The following is a 16,260-nucleotide window of genomic DNA, read 5'->3' as shown; positions in this document are numbered from 1 at the left end:
GGAAATATAAATTGTTTATACGTTTATTTATTCACATAATGTTGACTTAAAGTTGGCGGGTTCATCGAACTTTTGCCGCTGTCCCTGTTTCCTGCGTGACAGCTGTCTCTGTTGCTCTGTAAACAACCATTGACAGCTGTTCTTTTGTGGGTGACGGGGGGCGTGGCCAGCGGGCGAAGTGCGGCAGGGCTTTGTGGGGATGCTGCGTGTGCATCGCACTCACATGCCTGCCAAGGTGAATTACAGATGACGGCTTCGGGCAGAGTTGCACAACACGCGGTGCAAGTGGGGAAGGGAGGTTGGATTTTCGGTGGGCGGTTGGGGTTCAAGGGGTTGGAGCGGGAGGAGCAGCTCCAGTAGTCACCAATGGCTCGCACCCACTCTCAAGAGCACGAACCCATTGACAGTCAGTGATGATTGAAGTGAATTAAATAGCTGAATGATAGATTGTAATTCTATATAAATAATATATAAATATGAGGTTTGCCGATAAAATGTGAAGTGCTTGTGTATAAACGTCTTATGTTCCAAAACAGTGAGCTAAAATGGAAAAAAACATCTAATCATTTGTAAAAACCTTTTTTAAAATAGCTAAAATAAAAAGAGCTGAACATATTTGATACACGTATTACGGATGAAATGTAGAAATATAATGAAATATAATATTTTAGAAGAATAACTTCGAAAAATAATGTTCGCTATGAATTCAAAGTTCGTATAAAGCCTTATTTTTAAGTTCAAGCGGATTTATCCAAAATAAAATTCAGTTTTGAGAGCTAAATATTTTCTGTAGCAATCTTATGAGCGCCCCGTAAGGATATTCCTTTTAGCTATTCTTTTGAGCAACTAAAATGGCCATATCTGGCGGGTAAATAGCCGAAGGCCAAGTTCTGGCGGGCAATTTTCCGAGTCCCTGGCACGAAGCCGATTTGAAAGCGCTTCAGTTTCTGTTTCAGTCGAGCGACGCAACTCGAACGCAACGGTACATGAGTGGCGGTTGGCGAGCGAACCCAGTGTCCCGTTATCAACAACAACTCTCCAAACACCGAACTGCAGTTGAATTAAGCCACCAAATACTTCGTGTTTTTTTTTTCAAGTTCCATAGATGTAGTACAGTACGACAGTTACTCAATTACTCAATTGCAACTTCCAAAGAATTCGCGTAGTGCGAAAATCGCCAAAAATCAGCAGCCGCACTTTGAAGTTACGTCAAAAGGAGTCGTGAAAGAGGAAGAACGAGAGTGAGGGAGAGAGAGAGAGGTAGCAAGAGAGCCGTAAGAAAATAACAACAAGGCAGAAGCACGCGATAGGAGTAACTGTAAATGTGAGGGGATAAAATAGGAGAAAGTAGAAATCAGCAAAAGAACTTTTCGTATTATTTGTTGTTGTTGCTTTCTGTTTGTTGTTTTTGGCGCGTCGTCGCCGTTTGCTTTTTTGTTTTTATTAGTTTTATTTGTTTTTCCTTTCCTTTATTATTTGTCTTCGCTGTGCCTGTGCCTTTGTTGTTGATTGCTGTGCAGCCGGCTTTGGTCAAAAGGGAGGGGGTGATAAAGCTAGCAGGAAGAGCAGCCAAAGGAGGCTTATGTAAAGCGTGCTTCGAGCGTGCTATGGAAGCATGTCGTCCACTTCCAGCTCCGTGCTAACGTTGTCATCGTTTAATCTATTATTTTTCACCCAAGGTAAGCACTTGACACTTTACATAACTCCCCCATTGCGGGCCGATTGTACGTCCGATTGGGATTAATGCGTGTCCAGTTGGACAGCATGGGCTTGGGGAGCCGGACCACCGCTGACCCAATTGGAGTCCAGTGGGGATGTATCACCGCCAGAGGACATAATAAATTGCGGCTTATGTGGGCGAATTTCCGATGGGCTTCCAGGGATCTCGGGAAATTGTGAAAATTTAGTTTAAGCTTGCGGGATTTGGGTAAATTTGATTTATACATATGTCAAGTTATTTTGTTATGCTTAAAATCCATAAGGATTAATTATAAAAACTTAACTTAAGTTAAGCATTCAGTTATTACTCTTATGGCCTTAAGCGAATATACAATATTCATAAATATGTATATAAAATATATTATTCCGAAACCAAATCCTTTACTGTATTTATATTCGTAAGCCGGCTAAACATTTACATTTACAAACACCTAAACAAAATTTAACCTATAATGTTTCTCTAACTTAATTTGTATCCTGTGAATCAGGACATTTTCCAAATGGTCCATTTCGGTTGTTTCCGCACTTGTTTAAATCGCCCTTTATGTGCCATGAATCTCAGTGCAGATTGAGCCACCCACAGTCGCGCAGGATAATAAATCTCAGTCGGAGGGTCCCTAATCCTGGGCTCAATCTAACCAACCCACCCGCAGACCCTTTATTAATCCCCACCTATTTAGTGGGCCACCCGAGCGGCCTGACCAACTTGATTTGCATGCAAATTGCGTATAAATCCTTGAATTGTTACTGCAACAGTGAAAACTCACCGCGTAATGCCGCACTCCCACTCTCTCAATACAAAAAAAAAAAAAAAAAATGCGAATGTTGGGGGCAGTTGGCTTGGCCAAACTCATTATTTGGTAATGGTCGTCGTTGCTGGAAATGTTTGCTTTTAATTAAAACAAAAGGCGATGAAACAGTGGTGCTGTTTGCCAAAGACAAAACTTCCACAGCTGTTCATTTGGACAAATTGATTTTTCTGCACCTAATTGTCGAGGTTTTCTCGAGGGAGCTTGGGGTGGGGAGGTTTCTGGCCAAAGTGTGGCTACCAATTTGGCAAACTTTTTGGCAAATTAACGAGCCAAGGAGATCGCCTGGTAGATAACTGCAGTCAAGGACGTGCGGCCAAGTATGCTGCCTCTGCCTCCAATCAAAATTGAATTCCCACTTTTGTTGAACCAACACTGCGGTTTCAGCACTTCGACAGGAACAACAACAACTGCACCACCCCGAGAGCATGCGAAACACATGCAACAAGGGCTTTGCCACTATTTTTAGACACTTGCCACCCGGGCCACAAGGTGCCATTTGCCATTTGAGAGGGGTAACTACTTTGGGGCAACATCGTTGCTGCGAATGCCCTAACCGAAAAGTTGGGCCAAAGTTTTCAACAGTTTTTCGGAATTTATGGGGACGAAATAAAGCCCTTAATATTCATGAATGCATTCAGCATGTTTCAAAAGTGGAGAAGTTTTTTTTTTGGAGGTACCCCCAAATCCACTTCAGGTCTGAAAGCCTTTTCGAGAATGTCCAAGAGTATGCAACAAAAAACAAAACATCGTCTTCTGGCATTTATCCTTGAAAATTAAGGACTCTAAATGTGATGTTTCATCCTTTTGGACACCAAAGCAGGGGAATTTTAATAAATTATCTTATAATTGAAATTATAATACTTGAAATAAAATGCGGTTTTATGTTATGTAAGCTTAGCAAAGGACCTCGTTTGCCTTAAAGGGTATAACAAGACAATAGCTTCATGAAAGTGTGGTTTGTTGGGGGAACCGGGTTTTCAATGTCAATGCCAAAAAAAGGACGAGTGCCACACACACACACACACACTAGCTCACTTATTTTAATAGAACGTTTGTGAATTTGATTTTCCATTGCATTGATTTTCCGCTTGGTCGGCTGATTCGAGGGGCCAGGAAGAAGGGCTCGGCCTTTTTTGATTATTTTTGTTTGCTCCCGAAACACAAGGGCTCACACATGAAATCCTTCGAAATAGGCAATGGAAAAGTGCATTTTGCAATTATGCCAACCGAATGGAATCAGAAGTACGACGGGCACAGCAGCAGCAGCAACAACAACAACTTCAACAAGTGGGCGGGGTCGGCAAAGGGCGGAGGACATCATTACGGAGAAGGTCCTGTCCCCAGTCCCCCATGTCCTTTGCCACCCAACAAGCCAGCCAACCATCATTTCACCCTTCATCTGCTGTCTGGTTTCTACGGCAAAGCAAATAAAGTACGAAATGAGAATTGCCATGGAATGGTCACAGTGGTCTCGAATGGTTTCAAAAGGGTTATCGCTCCTATTTAAGTTTTGTAAGCTTATCGCAGAAATTGCAATGGCTTAAATGATGTCTGCTTTAGTGCTGAACTTCATTTGGCATTTTGCTTGAATATCGCCCAACTTTCTTTTAGAACTTCTGCCATTTTCGCCTGCCTTTCGACCACTGTGCGTGCTGTGTGGGTGAAGAAACCCGAGTTGAGCCAGGGGCTGGATTAGCTCTTGTCGTGACCTCGTGGCCCGTTGGCATGCAAAATGCAACTAATTATGAATTTTAATTAATTCTGGCATTTTATTTTGTTTGCCGCTGCTGTGCAGCAATTCCGCCCGTGGGCAATAATAATAATAAAGTGACTCGGGGAATTGCTGCGAAAGTCTTCAGCACTTTTCCGTCGCTTTTCTCCTAGACTTTTCTCCGGCTTTTGGTCAAGAGCGCACTATACTATATATGCAGCTGGAAATAAAAAGTAAAATGGTAGGGAAAACAAGAGCATTGAATGACTCTTTTGTTCTGGTTTTCCCGTTTTCGCCGCATTCAAGTGTCTGCCTTTCGGTTGTTTCTGTCGTTTGATTTGGCCGCATTCGTGTCATTTTGGCCATGGGAGATTGCATTTCACTTTGACCATTCAAGAATTTCATGTGCAGCAAGGAAATATTTGCATTTTTGAATGCACACCTTTTAAAGGTATTCACTGGAATGTAAAGTCTTTAGAATTGCATCTCAGTTCAGTGGTTTTAAGCATTGAATTTTACGAAAATTGCAGTTCTTTGTTAGGAAATAATTGGAAAAAAGCTGAAGCTTCGCCTTTCTCAAATCGATTTGTGCAGTCAAATAGTTAATGGAGTTTTTGGTATTATTGAAAAAGAAATGATTGAATATTTTCGAAACTCTTAGGGAATACAATAAGTTCAATGTTTTTTTTTTGTTTCAATATTGGACTTAAATTGCTTTAAAACTAATTTCTCATCATTGATTGCCCGCTTTTATTTGCCCAGCACATTTTCCCCTATTGTTTTCATTTTCATTGCCATTGCTTTCCAGCCATATATTGTGTGCCATATGTATATTTAACTATTTTGTTGTGCCAGCAGAATAATCGCATAGTCTGCTTCTGAGGGCAACAGCTGCTGCTGACACTCGGTGCCCCCCGTTCTTAACCCCCGTGCCACAATGCTTAACCCCTGTTGTGCGCACTTATGCCTGAAAGCTTTATGAAATTCCAATTTAATGGTCCTCTGGCTTAAACTGCATTTTGTCCACTCCTCCATTTCTAACACCCCCCCCCCCCCCACACACACTCTACCCCCTTTTTTTCCCCCTATTTGTTGTCTGTGCAGGAATCGATGGACATTCTGTGTGGTCGTTCTAAGCCAAATGCATTATTAAGCGCCATAAAAATGTCAGGGTTGTCGTATAAGTGCACAGAGAACAAGATTAACGACTATTGGAAAGTCGCAAACAAAATCATGCTGAAATATATTAGCTAAATTACCCATTTATACGAGGATTTAACTGACTGTAGATTGTACATTAAAACGGGCGGCACATGTTTAACTTGTTTTGAGCAATGAACTGGAATTTGTTGGTTTGACAACGATTAATTAGCGCAAGAATGATATTGATTTCTTCTGCAAATGATATCACTTCGTTACCATATTTTTTTCTGTGTATTCCCAAACAAAATGTTGTTGTTTGGTTTGGCTTGTGCGTTGAGGGATCTTGAAGTGGGTTTTTGGGCGTTTGCTGGTGACACGAAATGCAATCGGCACTCCATGTGGGAGTCATAAATATTGCAACACACAATTCCATTGAAAACTGACGTAGTCAAGTTGCCACGGCTCTCAGGATGGCATTTTCCAGGACACGATTGCTGGCACTCTTCATTAACTGATGTGAAATCAATTCAATATTCACCAGCCACGTACCATTGTTTACTGTACCACAATTAAATTATTTACATGCTTTGATTATGCAAACCGAGTTAGATGTCGAACAAGGATATTAATAACTACTAACTAAATACAGGAGAGAGAGCATAACCTATAACAATAGTTAATTAATATTGCACCTATTATCTTTCCAATATATATATCTTTTTGCCTTAACTACTTGTTACCATTAAGACAACCCTTGAAAACTAAATAAAGAAATTCGCTTAAATGGCATAATATTTTGATGATCGCGTAATTTTCCGCCCTTTCAAGCTGCACTTTTTATCTTTAAAATTTGAATTCAGACACTGACGAACAAACCGGTTTAGGAGGAGGATACATTTCAAAGGACTCGACTTCAGCTCGACTTGCACAGATACTCAAGTTGATGCTTGAAAAGTTTTGCCCCTCCGGCGACCCTTGAACTCTTCCATTTTTCCATTTGTGGCCATTCTGCTTCAATATCCCAGCTGGGTGTCATCAGCAAAAGTTTATTTCGCCGCTTGTTGCTTCAATCGCCGATCTGAGGGGCATATCCGAGGATATAGCCCGTTGAGGAAGGATGCAGGATATACTATAGTTGGCACCGCAAATTATGTAAAATGGCCGCATTAGGGGAAAAACGTGTGGCAAAAAAAAGGGCAGAAAATACAGGTGAAATTCAACGAAGTTGAGGCTAAAATGCATAATTTAAGAAAAATATTCGTATGCTTATTTGAAGCTATTTAAAATCTTATTAAAATTCATGTAATAATACAAATTATAAATCCAGAGCAGGGAGGGATTTCATTACTGTACATAAACGTCCCCCTAGTTTGGCACAAATCGAGCCGAGTGCTTGAATTATTAATTACAGAAAAGCGCAATTCCATGGAAAGCGTGCCGAAATGGTGTTGTGGTTGCTTTTGGGGGTGGTCATCGTGGGAATAAAACTAAATGGGGGGAAAACGAAAACCGAAAAAGTGGGCGAAAGAAAAAGAAAGACCGGAGGGGCGGGTGAAAAACCATCACGAGTCAGTCCTTCACTGCTCACCCCGTGTTGTTAAACCAATTGGCAAACATTTTTATTTTATTACATTTTCACAGTTGCATTCGCTGTTGCTTTTTCCAGCTTTCTAACAGCGAAAACACAACAACCCAGCCAACACCCACTAATTTTCGCCCCTCATTTTCCGCGCCCTTCCGCGAAAATTCCAGCCAATCAGTCGTCGGGGTAAATAGTTGGTAACTAGGGGTTCCGCATCCGGTTAATAAACAAAAGGTGTCGCCCGCCCGTCTGTCTCCGGATTTATTTGCCCGGATCTCTATGCTTGTTTTGGCCATTGTCTCTTGACTTTTGCCTCTTGATGGGCGGAGGATTGGTGAACTGCGGGATTGGGATTTTATGATTGGGACTGGGATTGAGTTACGTTTATCGACGCGTTGTTTTTGGCTGGACTTTTCACTGTGGTTTTCGTGGCTCCGCTTGGATGGCCTGTGTTTATGGCAAAATCAATGCAGAGCGCGTCTAAAAATAGGCAACTGGCCAAAATGCGTCACGGCCAAAAAGCCCTGGGGTGGCCTAATTAAATCGCTCGACAATTGATGGTTTGCCCATCGACAAAAGTGAATGATTGAACAGTAGACTGATTGAGTGGCCTTGCACTGGGCCAAAATGCATCGAAAGGGTTTACTAATGGGTTTACTAAGGAGATTCTCTAATGTGAGAACTAAACTTTAGCTAAGCTTAAGCTTAAGCTTAAGAATATTCAATGCTACGTATTTAAAGTATTGCATTTTCTTTCAAGAAGTTAAAAACACCTTATAGATAGTCACATTTATTGAAACTATTTCAAAGTTATTAGCCAATGTGAATTGGTGATATGAGTGGTGTTCTACTTAAGTACCAATATCTTCTTAATGTCCACTAGTTTAATCGCATTGTGATCCTTTCTCTGCGTGTAAATTTAGGCGTCCCCATTGGATTCGTGTTGAAATCAATTAACTGACGTCAGCAGGGGATGATGATGATGTTGGTGGGTGGTGCTGTGGGTGGAATTTTCAGGGGGTGTTGCATACTTTTCGGCGAGCAGCTTGCTCCTTACATAACCCCACATGGGCTAACTTTTGTTTTCGAGCTCCTGAGGAACAACAAATATACACCATGTAGTAACCACCCCTCCCCTCCCCCACCACTGCCAGTAGTTTCCTGCCAGGCAGTGCAAACTTATTATGGCCATTTTTGGCTTGTGCGAAACTTTATCAACATTATGGATGACTGACTGACTGACTGACTGACTGACTTACATCTGCCCCCAACTTGGACAAGGTTGAACTTAAAATTGCTTTGTATATGTGTGTGGAAATGTGTGTTTGGCAAATGTTTGTTTGCTCGCTTGTGCTCGGTTTTACTTACCCGCGAGAAATGGCCAACTTTAAAAAAGCAATCTTATTACGCTCGTGTAGTGGCAAAGTTTGCAGATACATATATTTGTGCTAAAAAAAAAAAACGAAAATATATTATGGCTATACAAGTTTGAGCAACTTGTCGCAATCTGAGCAAGAAAGTGTAATTTGGTTTATGATTAAATCATTTGTAAATGATAAAATTTTTTTATATTTTACACTTTTTTTCTTTATTAGTGGCACATCTCAATCCGCTGAAATGCCTTGCTTGACCCCTTCTTAATTCTTGTTTGTAGGTGACTTTTGAAAGCTAGAAATAAAATATGAGCAATGACGTTGCCATTGGCGTTTTATTGTTGTTCTTTCTACTGCTTTTTTTTTTTTTTCTTGTTTCCTGTCGAACGTGAATGAGAAGGAGAAGAAGAAGCGGAAACAGGCAACGTCATAAATATGTAAGTAGTGTGTGTATGACCTTCGCGTGTCGCAGCAACATTTTCAGCATTTTCTGCATGCAGAAATACAACAACGTTAAATTGAAGCATTTTTTGTGCCACCGCCTTTGGTGTTCGCTGTTTTTTTTTTCTTTTTCTTTGTTTTTTTTTTGTTGCTGTTGTTCCTTTTGGCAAGCAAATCATGTTGCATGTTCCCACCGCTCTGACCTCTGACCCCGATATATATCACCCAGTCCCCATGATTTATTAGTCCGTGGCCTACGTTCGTACAAGGGACACGAACTGCAGGAATATAACCAGGGCCTCCAGAATGAAGAAGAACATCTGTATGAGTTGGATAATATTTAAAAGATGTATAGTATATATGTATGGGATATTATTTTGAATTTATATACCCCCGCTAGAGTCTGCAAATTGAGATGATAAATTCCGCAGACATCGATCTGTATGGGATCCTGCATGATCTGCAGGGCAAATCCCTCGATTTGACTTCTTTCCACGGGCGTTTGTCCTGGTAGATCCTTAAGTTGCTGTTGCAGGTGTTTGGACTGCAAGGATATAAGTCTTCCTTACTGGTAACTTGTAGACATATGACTTTAGAATAACCCACCTTGGACACACATCGATGAGAGGCGGCGCAGATGCTCCAGATTTTGATGAGGGTGGGGCACACGACGAACATGACCTGGCCAAAGAGGAACAAGGTGGCGGGTAATACCTGCAGATATGCAACCATGAAGTACACATTGCAAACGATGATCCAGTCGCCCAGACAGAGGACATTCAGCAGGAGCAACGAGAGACCGAATAGATGCGACAACGAACGCGTCACTTTCGCCAGATGGGCATAGTCCAGTCTGAGAGTTTTGTAATCCGAGGACCCGGATATGACTCTATGATGCAGCTGTTCCAGCTTGCCATCCAAACGATCCACCAGCACCATCATTTGCAGATAACGTGCACGAACTGCCTGAAGGCTATAGGCATACCGTAGATTCTCCAAATAAATGCCACGAATTGTGTACTCGGATAAGACGAGGAATGCATTGCACGCAAATAGTATGATTTCCAGGATCAAATGCCTATATATAAAGGATGTCGCCTTGACCGGAGGCAGTTCCTCTAGCAGATAACGAAAGCGCCGGCATTCGAATAGAGCCGAAAGCGCAATCCATGCATGGATCATTTTGTAGGCCATATTAACGCCCATGATGACCTTTGCAAAATATGCGGGCACGGACTCATTATCTGGATTTTCTTCCGTAAAGTAGGTTTCTATTTCACCGACCAGTTCGATCAATATTAGTACCAGAAAGGTACTGCTCAACAGGCGGCCCAAACGACTGCCACTCCAGCCACAGACCAGTCCGCATAGCTGAAAGTAGCCAGTTAGAAAGTGTTCCAGCCACAGCGACATTGGGCTAACAACTGAGGGATCCAAATTTCCACCTGGCTAACTATCGTTTAATTAATCAAAATGGAGGTGCTACGAGATTGTATCTGGCGGGTAATTGGGTTAAGTTTATCGGAAGGGGGAAGTTTTCTCTTACCAGGGGACTCAAAATATAGCCAATTATTATTATATTCCTACAAAATGTATCAATATTTTCGATTATAATTCTCTAAGACCTTTAGGAGTAAAATGACTATATAAGCTCAATTCTAATTTCAGTATCATTCTAAAACTATTTGCAGTGCTCACGGTACTCAGCTCGACGATCAAGTACAACGAATACGCGACGGACAAGGGCGGCAATGTGAGCATACCGTGCATAGCCCAGGGAAACATAATGTGGGTGAAAGAGCACGGCAACAACAGCACGATAGTTCAGGTAAATCAATGGGGTTTCCTCTCCAGAAACGGAGATATAGTTTTGAGATAAATACCCCATTATAGACTGGTCGTGTTCTCGTCCTGCGAAATGTGAGCACCACGGATGCGGGAATCTACGTATGCTTTGCGTCAGTGCCACGCCCATCGACAACAGCAACATCAGCAACTACCTCACCGCAAAATCTGCAGGATAAAGAAACGCGGCCACTGGAGGATGAGGATGATGGCCAAGGGGAAAGCGTATCCCCCAAGGATGACCAGCTGAAGGAAGCCGAAATGGAGGAGGAAGTGGAGTATCTAGCCCACCAGCGAACCAAGCTCATCGTTCGCACTGTTCCGGGTCCAGTGTCGCAGCTATACTTCAAGGCATCCACAATACTGGGTTTCCTCATCTGGCGCTTCAATAAGACTCAATCCGGTGGCTATCCGGTGCGCAGCTTTACGGCGGAGTACCGCAACGTCTCCTACAAGACGCCGCCGGCGAATGCCAGTTTCGAGCACGCCTGGAGCAGGATGGATCCGATCAACATAGCCTTTAATGTGGTGAGCATCTAGGAAATCTTTCTTTATAGTCAGATATATATATAGTCTTATGCACAGTTGCAGTTTAATCTAACTGAAACTTCTTCTAGCGCCAAATGGAGGTCTATCGCCTGGCACCCAACACCACCTATGAGTTTCGGATATGGGCCAACAATGAACTGGGCAGCGGCGAGGTGGTCACCACCAATGTGACCACGCTGCCGGAGACAAAGGAGGAGGGTGAGTACTCCGGGCACTGCCTGCTTGATTAAACCAGCCATTCGAATCTTAGAGATCTTAGGCTCCATTAGGCTAGGCTAGGCTAGGCTAGGTTCAAACCAGGCTAGACTATGTTGATTATGACTAATATTTTCGTACAACTTTGATATTCTACTTTAAATGTGTAAATTGTAATTCTAAACGGTAGTTGATCATTCCTAATTTCCAATTGGTGTCAACATCTATATCTTAAGTACCAACGAATGGGATTGCAATTGGATTGTAACATGGTATATTAGTTAAATATCATTGATAGAATAAAACCAAACCTTAACAAAAACCTATTGTCTATGTTGCAATCCTATACGTTGGCCTAATTTTAGTATCTTGATTGGTAGAGCCAGTATTATTTACCAAAAAACCAAAAAAAAAAAAAAAGAAGAAAAAAGTGTAAACGTATAGCTCATTGTTTAGTACATTCGATTTGTATTTTTGGTAATTTTCGTTGTCCATCTATATCTCTCTCCCCTCTCTCTCTCTCTCTCTCTCGCTCCCGCTCTCGTTGGTGTGTCTCCTTTGTGCCTCTGCCTCTGCCTCTGCCTCTGTCTCTGTCACGCACGATATCCAGATCTCATACGCCTTATAAAACCCGACCTAGACAATTTCGATCCACGCATTTGGATAGTGGCCGTCAGCATAGTGCTCGGAACCCTTGTGATATTAGCGATCGGACTCTGCATTGTGCTCTCCAAGGAGTGCTATCAGTCGGCGCAAATGGGTACAGACTAAGTCGATCAACTCCAGCTTTAGCTTCCAAATAAATCCAGCTCCAACTGCAGAGTCTATAAATATATATATATATATATCTACATATATATCCCCAGTTGAAAAGAACTAGTACAACTGCAAACAATTCCCGAGATAATGAGCAACAATTCACCTGTTATTTAATTTATTTGCGTCTCTTTTGCGTAACTATAAGATATTTTTTTTTAGTTCCCATTTGGCTTGTTTTCGGTTCCATTGGTTGTTAAATTCACACATTCATTTTACCTGCATTGTTCAGTTTTGTTATGGCTATAATTCAATGTTATTGGTGTCGTTGTTGTTGTTGTCGTTAATGCTACATAGCTGTTGTTGTTGCCGCTGCTATTGTTGTTAATAATTAAACATATCCAAACGTTGTGTTTAACCGCATTTAGTTTTTATGTTTGCCAGCCGAACGCAAAATGTTTGCTTTTGCCGTTGGATGTTGTTTATATGTATTATATTTAAGTCCCCTTATATACTAAACGCCATATACAATACATATGTGTGTACTGATGGCTCCTGTGACCTGTAAATATAATTACAATGCGAAATGCATACATAAATGTATTTGCTATGAGAATCTTTGCGGACAAATCAAATGTTGATTCTTTTTTACATTTTGCTCATAGTAAAACGAGTAGGTCCAATAATTTGTAGAAATGAATAGAATATATTTTCATTAGATAATAATAAGAGTAGAAGCAGCTAGTATAAACAGTATAAATACATTATAAATATTTGAATTCAAGTTGCTTAATTAAATTGTGAAAATCTAGTTCGCATTGCAATCGAAAATTATTTAGCGTCGCAGGATAAGTTTCTTGTATGTATTTTCCCACATTTACTTAATCTAAAACTCTCTTAAATAGAGCCTAGTCCTAAGTAATGAACGCTGTATTTCCCTTGAACTAAACTCAATCCAAATCCAGTCCTAGACCAAAAGTATATGGAAAGCTTTAAGCACTTAAACTGTGATAGCCTGCACTTGTAGCCAAAAGTCAATCAATGGAAACCAAATCAAACTAAAAACCGTCTAGAGGTCTAAACCAGTTTTAAGCTTTAGATGCAAATGGAAAAGCCACAACATTTTACCGAATGAATATTCTAAAATGCCTAGACCAATGAAAATGCTTTATCAATGTTGTAACCGTGTATGTAATTTACCGAATATTATTGTGTTATTTGCTTTTGCAACGATAAAAACCGTAAGAGCACGACAATTAAATGTTTTAAAAAAAAACCAAAAGAGTGGATTGTATGTAATATTCCGTTGAAATGCTGTTTAGTTTTGTTTTGAGAACACTCGAGCTTGGATTTCAATAGAAAATGCACACAAAACAACACACACAGAAACACACAAGATATATAAAACACTATACTATACGCATAAACAAATGTGTTCAAAATAATACAAGTAAATTTATAATATCAATTGAAGTTTGTAAGTTGTTCATAAATTTTATTAATTTGGATTTGTTGGCATTTGGCAAAAGTTGTATTTAAAAAAAATAAAATTTAAATACCTATTATTTTGGACACTGCTGTGGGCACACTTATTTAGCGAGACAAAGTTGTTGCTTGCATTACGCATACGCCCTGTGCGACGCTTGGGGGCTAAAGTGTCGCGTTGTTTGAGTGACACTTGGCTGAAGCGCCGCCTGTAAATATTTGTGTTAAACTGTTGCACAGCTACACTCAGAAAAATAAAAATAAAAAACACCCCCGAAACACACACTCACATACCAACACAGACAATATAAAAATCCCTAGCAAACGAGGTAATGTAGAGAACAATTATCAAAAATAATCCTAATAAATGTTTTTTCTTCTCTCTCTCTCTCTCTATTTCTTCTTCTGCTCTCTGTCTCCTTCTCCATTTTGAATTAATATCTATAAACTGTAAACTTCTTCCGATTTCATCTAAAAAAGAACTGCAAGATGGTTGGGACAGCATTGAGCTCATACCGAACATAATACTTAATCCCGGTTTCAGCGAGTCGGACGGCGGACCAGAGCCTGGTGGCCAAGGTCATGGGGGCAGTGCTGGCGATCAGGATGCTGGGGAGGATGACGATGACGATGTGGCCATGCCATTTCCGCGCACCATCATCTTTGGCCAGCACCATCGAACGCCTCCGCCGCCGCGTTTGCATTTGCCACCGCAGCACCACCGCCATCAAAACCAGAGCCACCACCATCAGTATCATCATCAGCAGAACCAGCAGCAGCACCACCACCACCACCTACGGCGGCAGGACGACGATGATGACGACGACTACGAGGAGGAGCACGAACCCACCATGGAGCGGTTCAAGCGTAAAGTCTCCGTCTTCTTCACCGGACCCACCATCAAGCGTATTTGAGACGTATTTGAGTACAAACACTGGTCACCAAGGTTGTTGCATTGCTGCTTGATTGGATAGTTAGGATCCACCTCTACATCATATACATAGATATAGAAATGAGAGAGAGCTTATCGATCGATCGAATGTTTCGTTTTCATTTCGGTTTCCTGTCCAAGCTTCAACTATGAAATACCAAAAAAAAAAAAAAAAAAAAACAAAGAACGCCACAAATCGCCAGAGATTTTGATTTAGAGCTCATTGCATTGCTTCTATGCCCCGAATCACAACTATATAGTATATATACACGTATTATAAATATAAACCAAAACAAATATATTGCTGTGATACAAATTCAATTGAACGAACATTGTAAGGATTTACCATAAAGCACACGAAACACCAAAAACCCAGCTATTAACCATCATGAATTTGCTGAAGCTCGTAGCTATAAAGCTCATATTGTATTTTGTCTAGTTAAACACGCTATCTGAGTTACAGCCACTGGATTATTCAGATCCACATATATAGACGACAGAATTTAGCGGACAAGTTAGCTTAGAGCCTCAAAAATCGCCCAAAAGAGATCTGTTACCAAGTACTAATCAATATAAATGTCCTTACACCCAGTCCGTTTGTCTGTTAGCCCGAACTAATGCTTTTCTGTAATTGTAACTGATTTTATAATATTTAAAATTAAATTAGTCAATTGTAACAGATCTCTGATAGTCTCTGATAGATACCGGACTATATCGTTTGAACTTGTCCTTGTTTTGGTTCCGTTGTAAAGATTTAACAAACTGTGAAACAATTTTATAATTGAGCAAATATTTTGCACTGTAGAGCGCACCAAACGATCTATATATAGATATATAAATATATATATATATATATATTTAAAACCGTGAAAAACGTTTGATAAACATTTTAAATAAACGGCAAAATGCCTTGTGCTTTAGTTCGGCCTCAAAGCTAAATAAATTGATTATGATATGATATAGGAATATTTATTAACGTAGTTAAAGTAGCCTGAAAACCAAATATTCAAAGAAATGAAAATAAAAATTGCTTCCACTCACAGTAAACAAAATCTAAACAATGAAATTGTTATAAAAGATAAATCAAAACTAATTTTAAACAAGCGAATATTGTGAATATACCGAAGCAAAAAAAAAATATATATATATATAGTGAGAACGATCACAAAATGTGTGGAATGTACATAAAGATAGCGAGTGGGTATCTTAAGAAAGACTGTAGTTAATATTTAAGACACTTTGGCCTGCGCTTTTACCAATATTTTTGTGGCCCAACTTGGCCCGAACTCCTTGGTTCCAACAATATTTTGCATTGATATGCTAGAGCTACCAACAAGTATATAGTATTAATATTTCTAACAATTCGGAATGTGCACTTAACTAAGCGAAGATTGAAACTAAAAATCAGAAGATGGAAACATCCTATTTAAATAGGTGGAAGTTTAAATAAGCAAAAGTCTCTCGCCTAAGCCCTGATCCTAAACTCTTGGCTGTATTTCTAATTGTTATCGCTTCATGTTGAGGTTTATTGTTATAACGCCAGCCTCCCATGAGCAATACTCCCCCCAAATTACCGTAAACAAATTATTTTCTAATCTGAGCCCAAGCCATAAGTGGAGAAGATTAGACCTCAACACCACAAAAACACCGACAACAATAAAATAAATCTAAGTTTACAAAACCAAACTACGATATTTACTTTTGATTTTGTTCCCTTT

General features: G+C 40.3%; 2 protein-coding genes and 1 long non-coding RNA gene across 8 annotated transcripts; 1 reads left to right on the top strand and 2 right to left on the bottom strand.

Annotated features, from left to right (window-relative positions):
• Nucleotides 1-86: 86 nt before the first annotated feature.
• Nucleotides 87-430, bottom strand: lncRNA:CR45602 (long non-coding RNA:CR45602). The gene has a single exon (NR_123852.1). It is a non-coding gene; the product is annotated as a long non-coding RNA:CR45602 (long non-coding RNA).
• Nucleotides 431-952: 522 nt separating this feature from the next.
• CG15312 (uncharacterized protein) lies at nucleotides 953-16,192 on the top strand. 6 transcript variants are annotated; one of them, NM_001258674.2, is made up of 7 exons: nucleotides 953-1,324; nucleotides 1,521-1,679; nucleotides 10,473-10,609; nucleotides 10,675-11,154; nucleotides 11,244-11,373; nucleotides 11,981-12,130; nucleotides 14,092-15,745. In NM_001258674.2, the coding sequence occupies exons 2-7, from the start codon at nucleotides 1,616-1,618 to the stop codon at nucleotides 14,523-14,525; spliced, it is 1,395 nt and encodes a 464-aa protein (NP_001245603.1). In that variant the 5' UTR covers nucleotides 953-1,324; nucleotides 1,521-1,615; the 3' UTR covers nucleotides 14,526-15,745. The 6 variants fall into 6 exon arrangements, with proteins under 6 accessions (NP_001245603.1, NP_001245604.1, NP_727390.1 ...); NM_001258675.2 differs by lacking the exon at nucleotides 11,981-12,130 and having other exon boundaries at nucleotides 953-1,260; nucleotides 14,092-16,192; NM_167215.3 differs by lacking the exon at nucleotides 11,981-12,130 and having other exon boundaries at nucleotides 953-982; nucleotides 14,156-14,701.
• On the bottom strand, nucleotides 9,036-10,194 carry Gr9a (Gustatory receptor 9a; the record flags this gene model as incomplete). The annotated part of the gene is made up of 3 exons (NM_167217.1): nucleotides 9,036-9,101; nucleotides 9,173-9,325; nucleotides 9,388-10,194. The coding sequence occupies 3 exons, from the start codon at nucleotides 10,192-10,194 to the stop codon at nucleotides 9,036-9,038; spliced, it is 1,026 nt and encodes a 341-aa protein (NP_727392.1).
• Nucleotides 16,193-16,260: the final 68 nt, after the last annotated feature.

The sequence above is a fragment of the Drosophila melanogaster genome, chromosome X (assembly GCF_000001215.4).
Source record: "Drosophila melanogaster chromosome X".
Classification (NCBI taxonomy): domain Eukaryota; kingdom Metazoa; phylum Arthropoda; class Insecta; order Diptera; family Drosophilidae; genus Drosophila; species Drosophila melanogaster.
The sequence above is the reverse complement of the archived record's forward strand: the minus strand, read 5'-3'. Positions and strand labels throughout refer to the sequence as shown.

Excerpts from the sequence above, each read along its gene's own strand:
- CG15312 (NM_001258674.2), top strand. The coding sequence starts at position 1,616 with ATGTCGTCCACTTCCAGCTCCGTGCTAACGTTGTCATCGTTTAATCTA. Across the intron at positions 10,610-10,674 it reads ACAACAGCACGATAGTTCAG|ACTGGTCGTGTTCTCGTCCT; the intron begins GTAAATCAATGG and ends ACCCCATTATAG. Across the intron at positions 12,131-14,091 it reads CTATCAGTCGGCGCAAATGG|AACTGCAAGATGGTTGGGAC; the intron begins GTACAGACTAAG and ends CATCTAAAAAAG.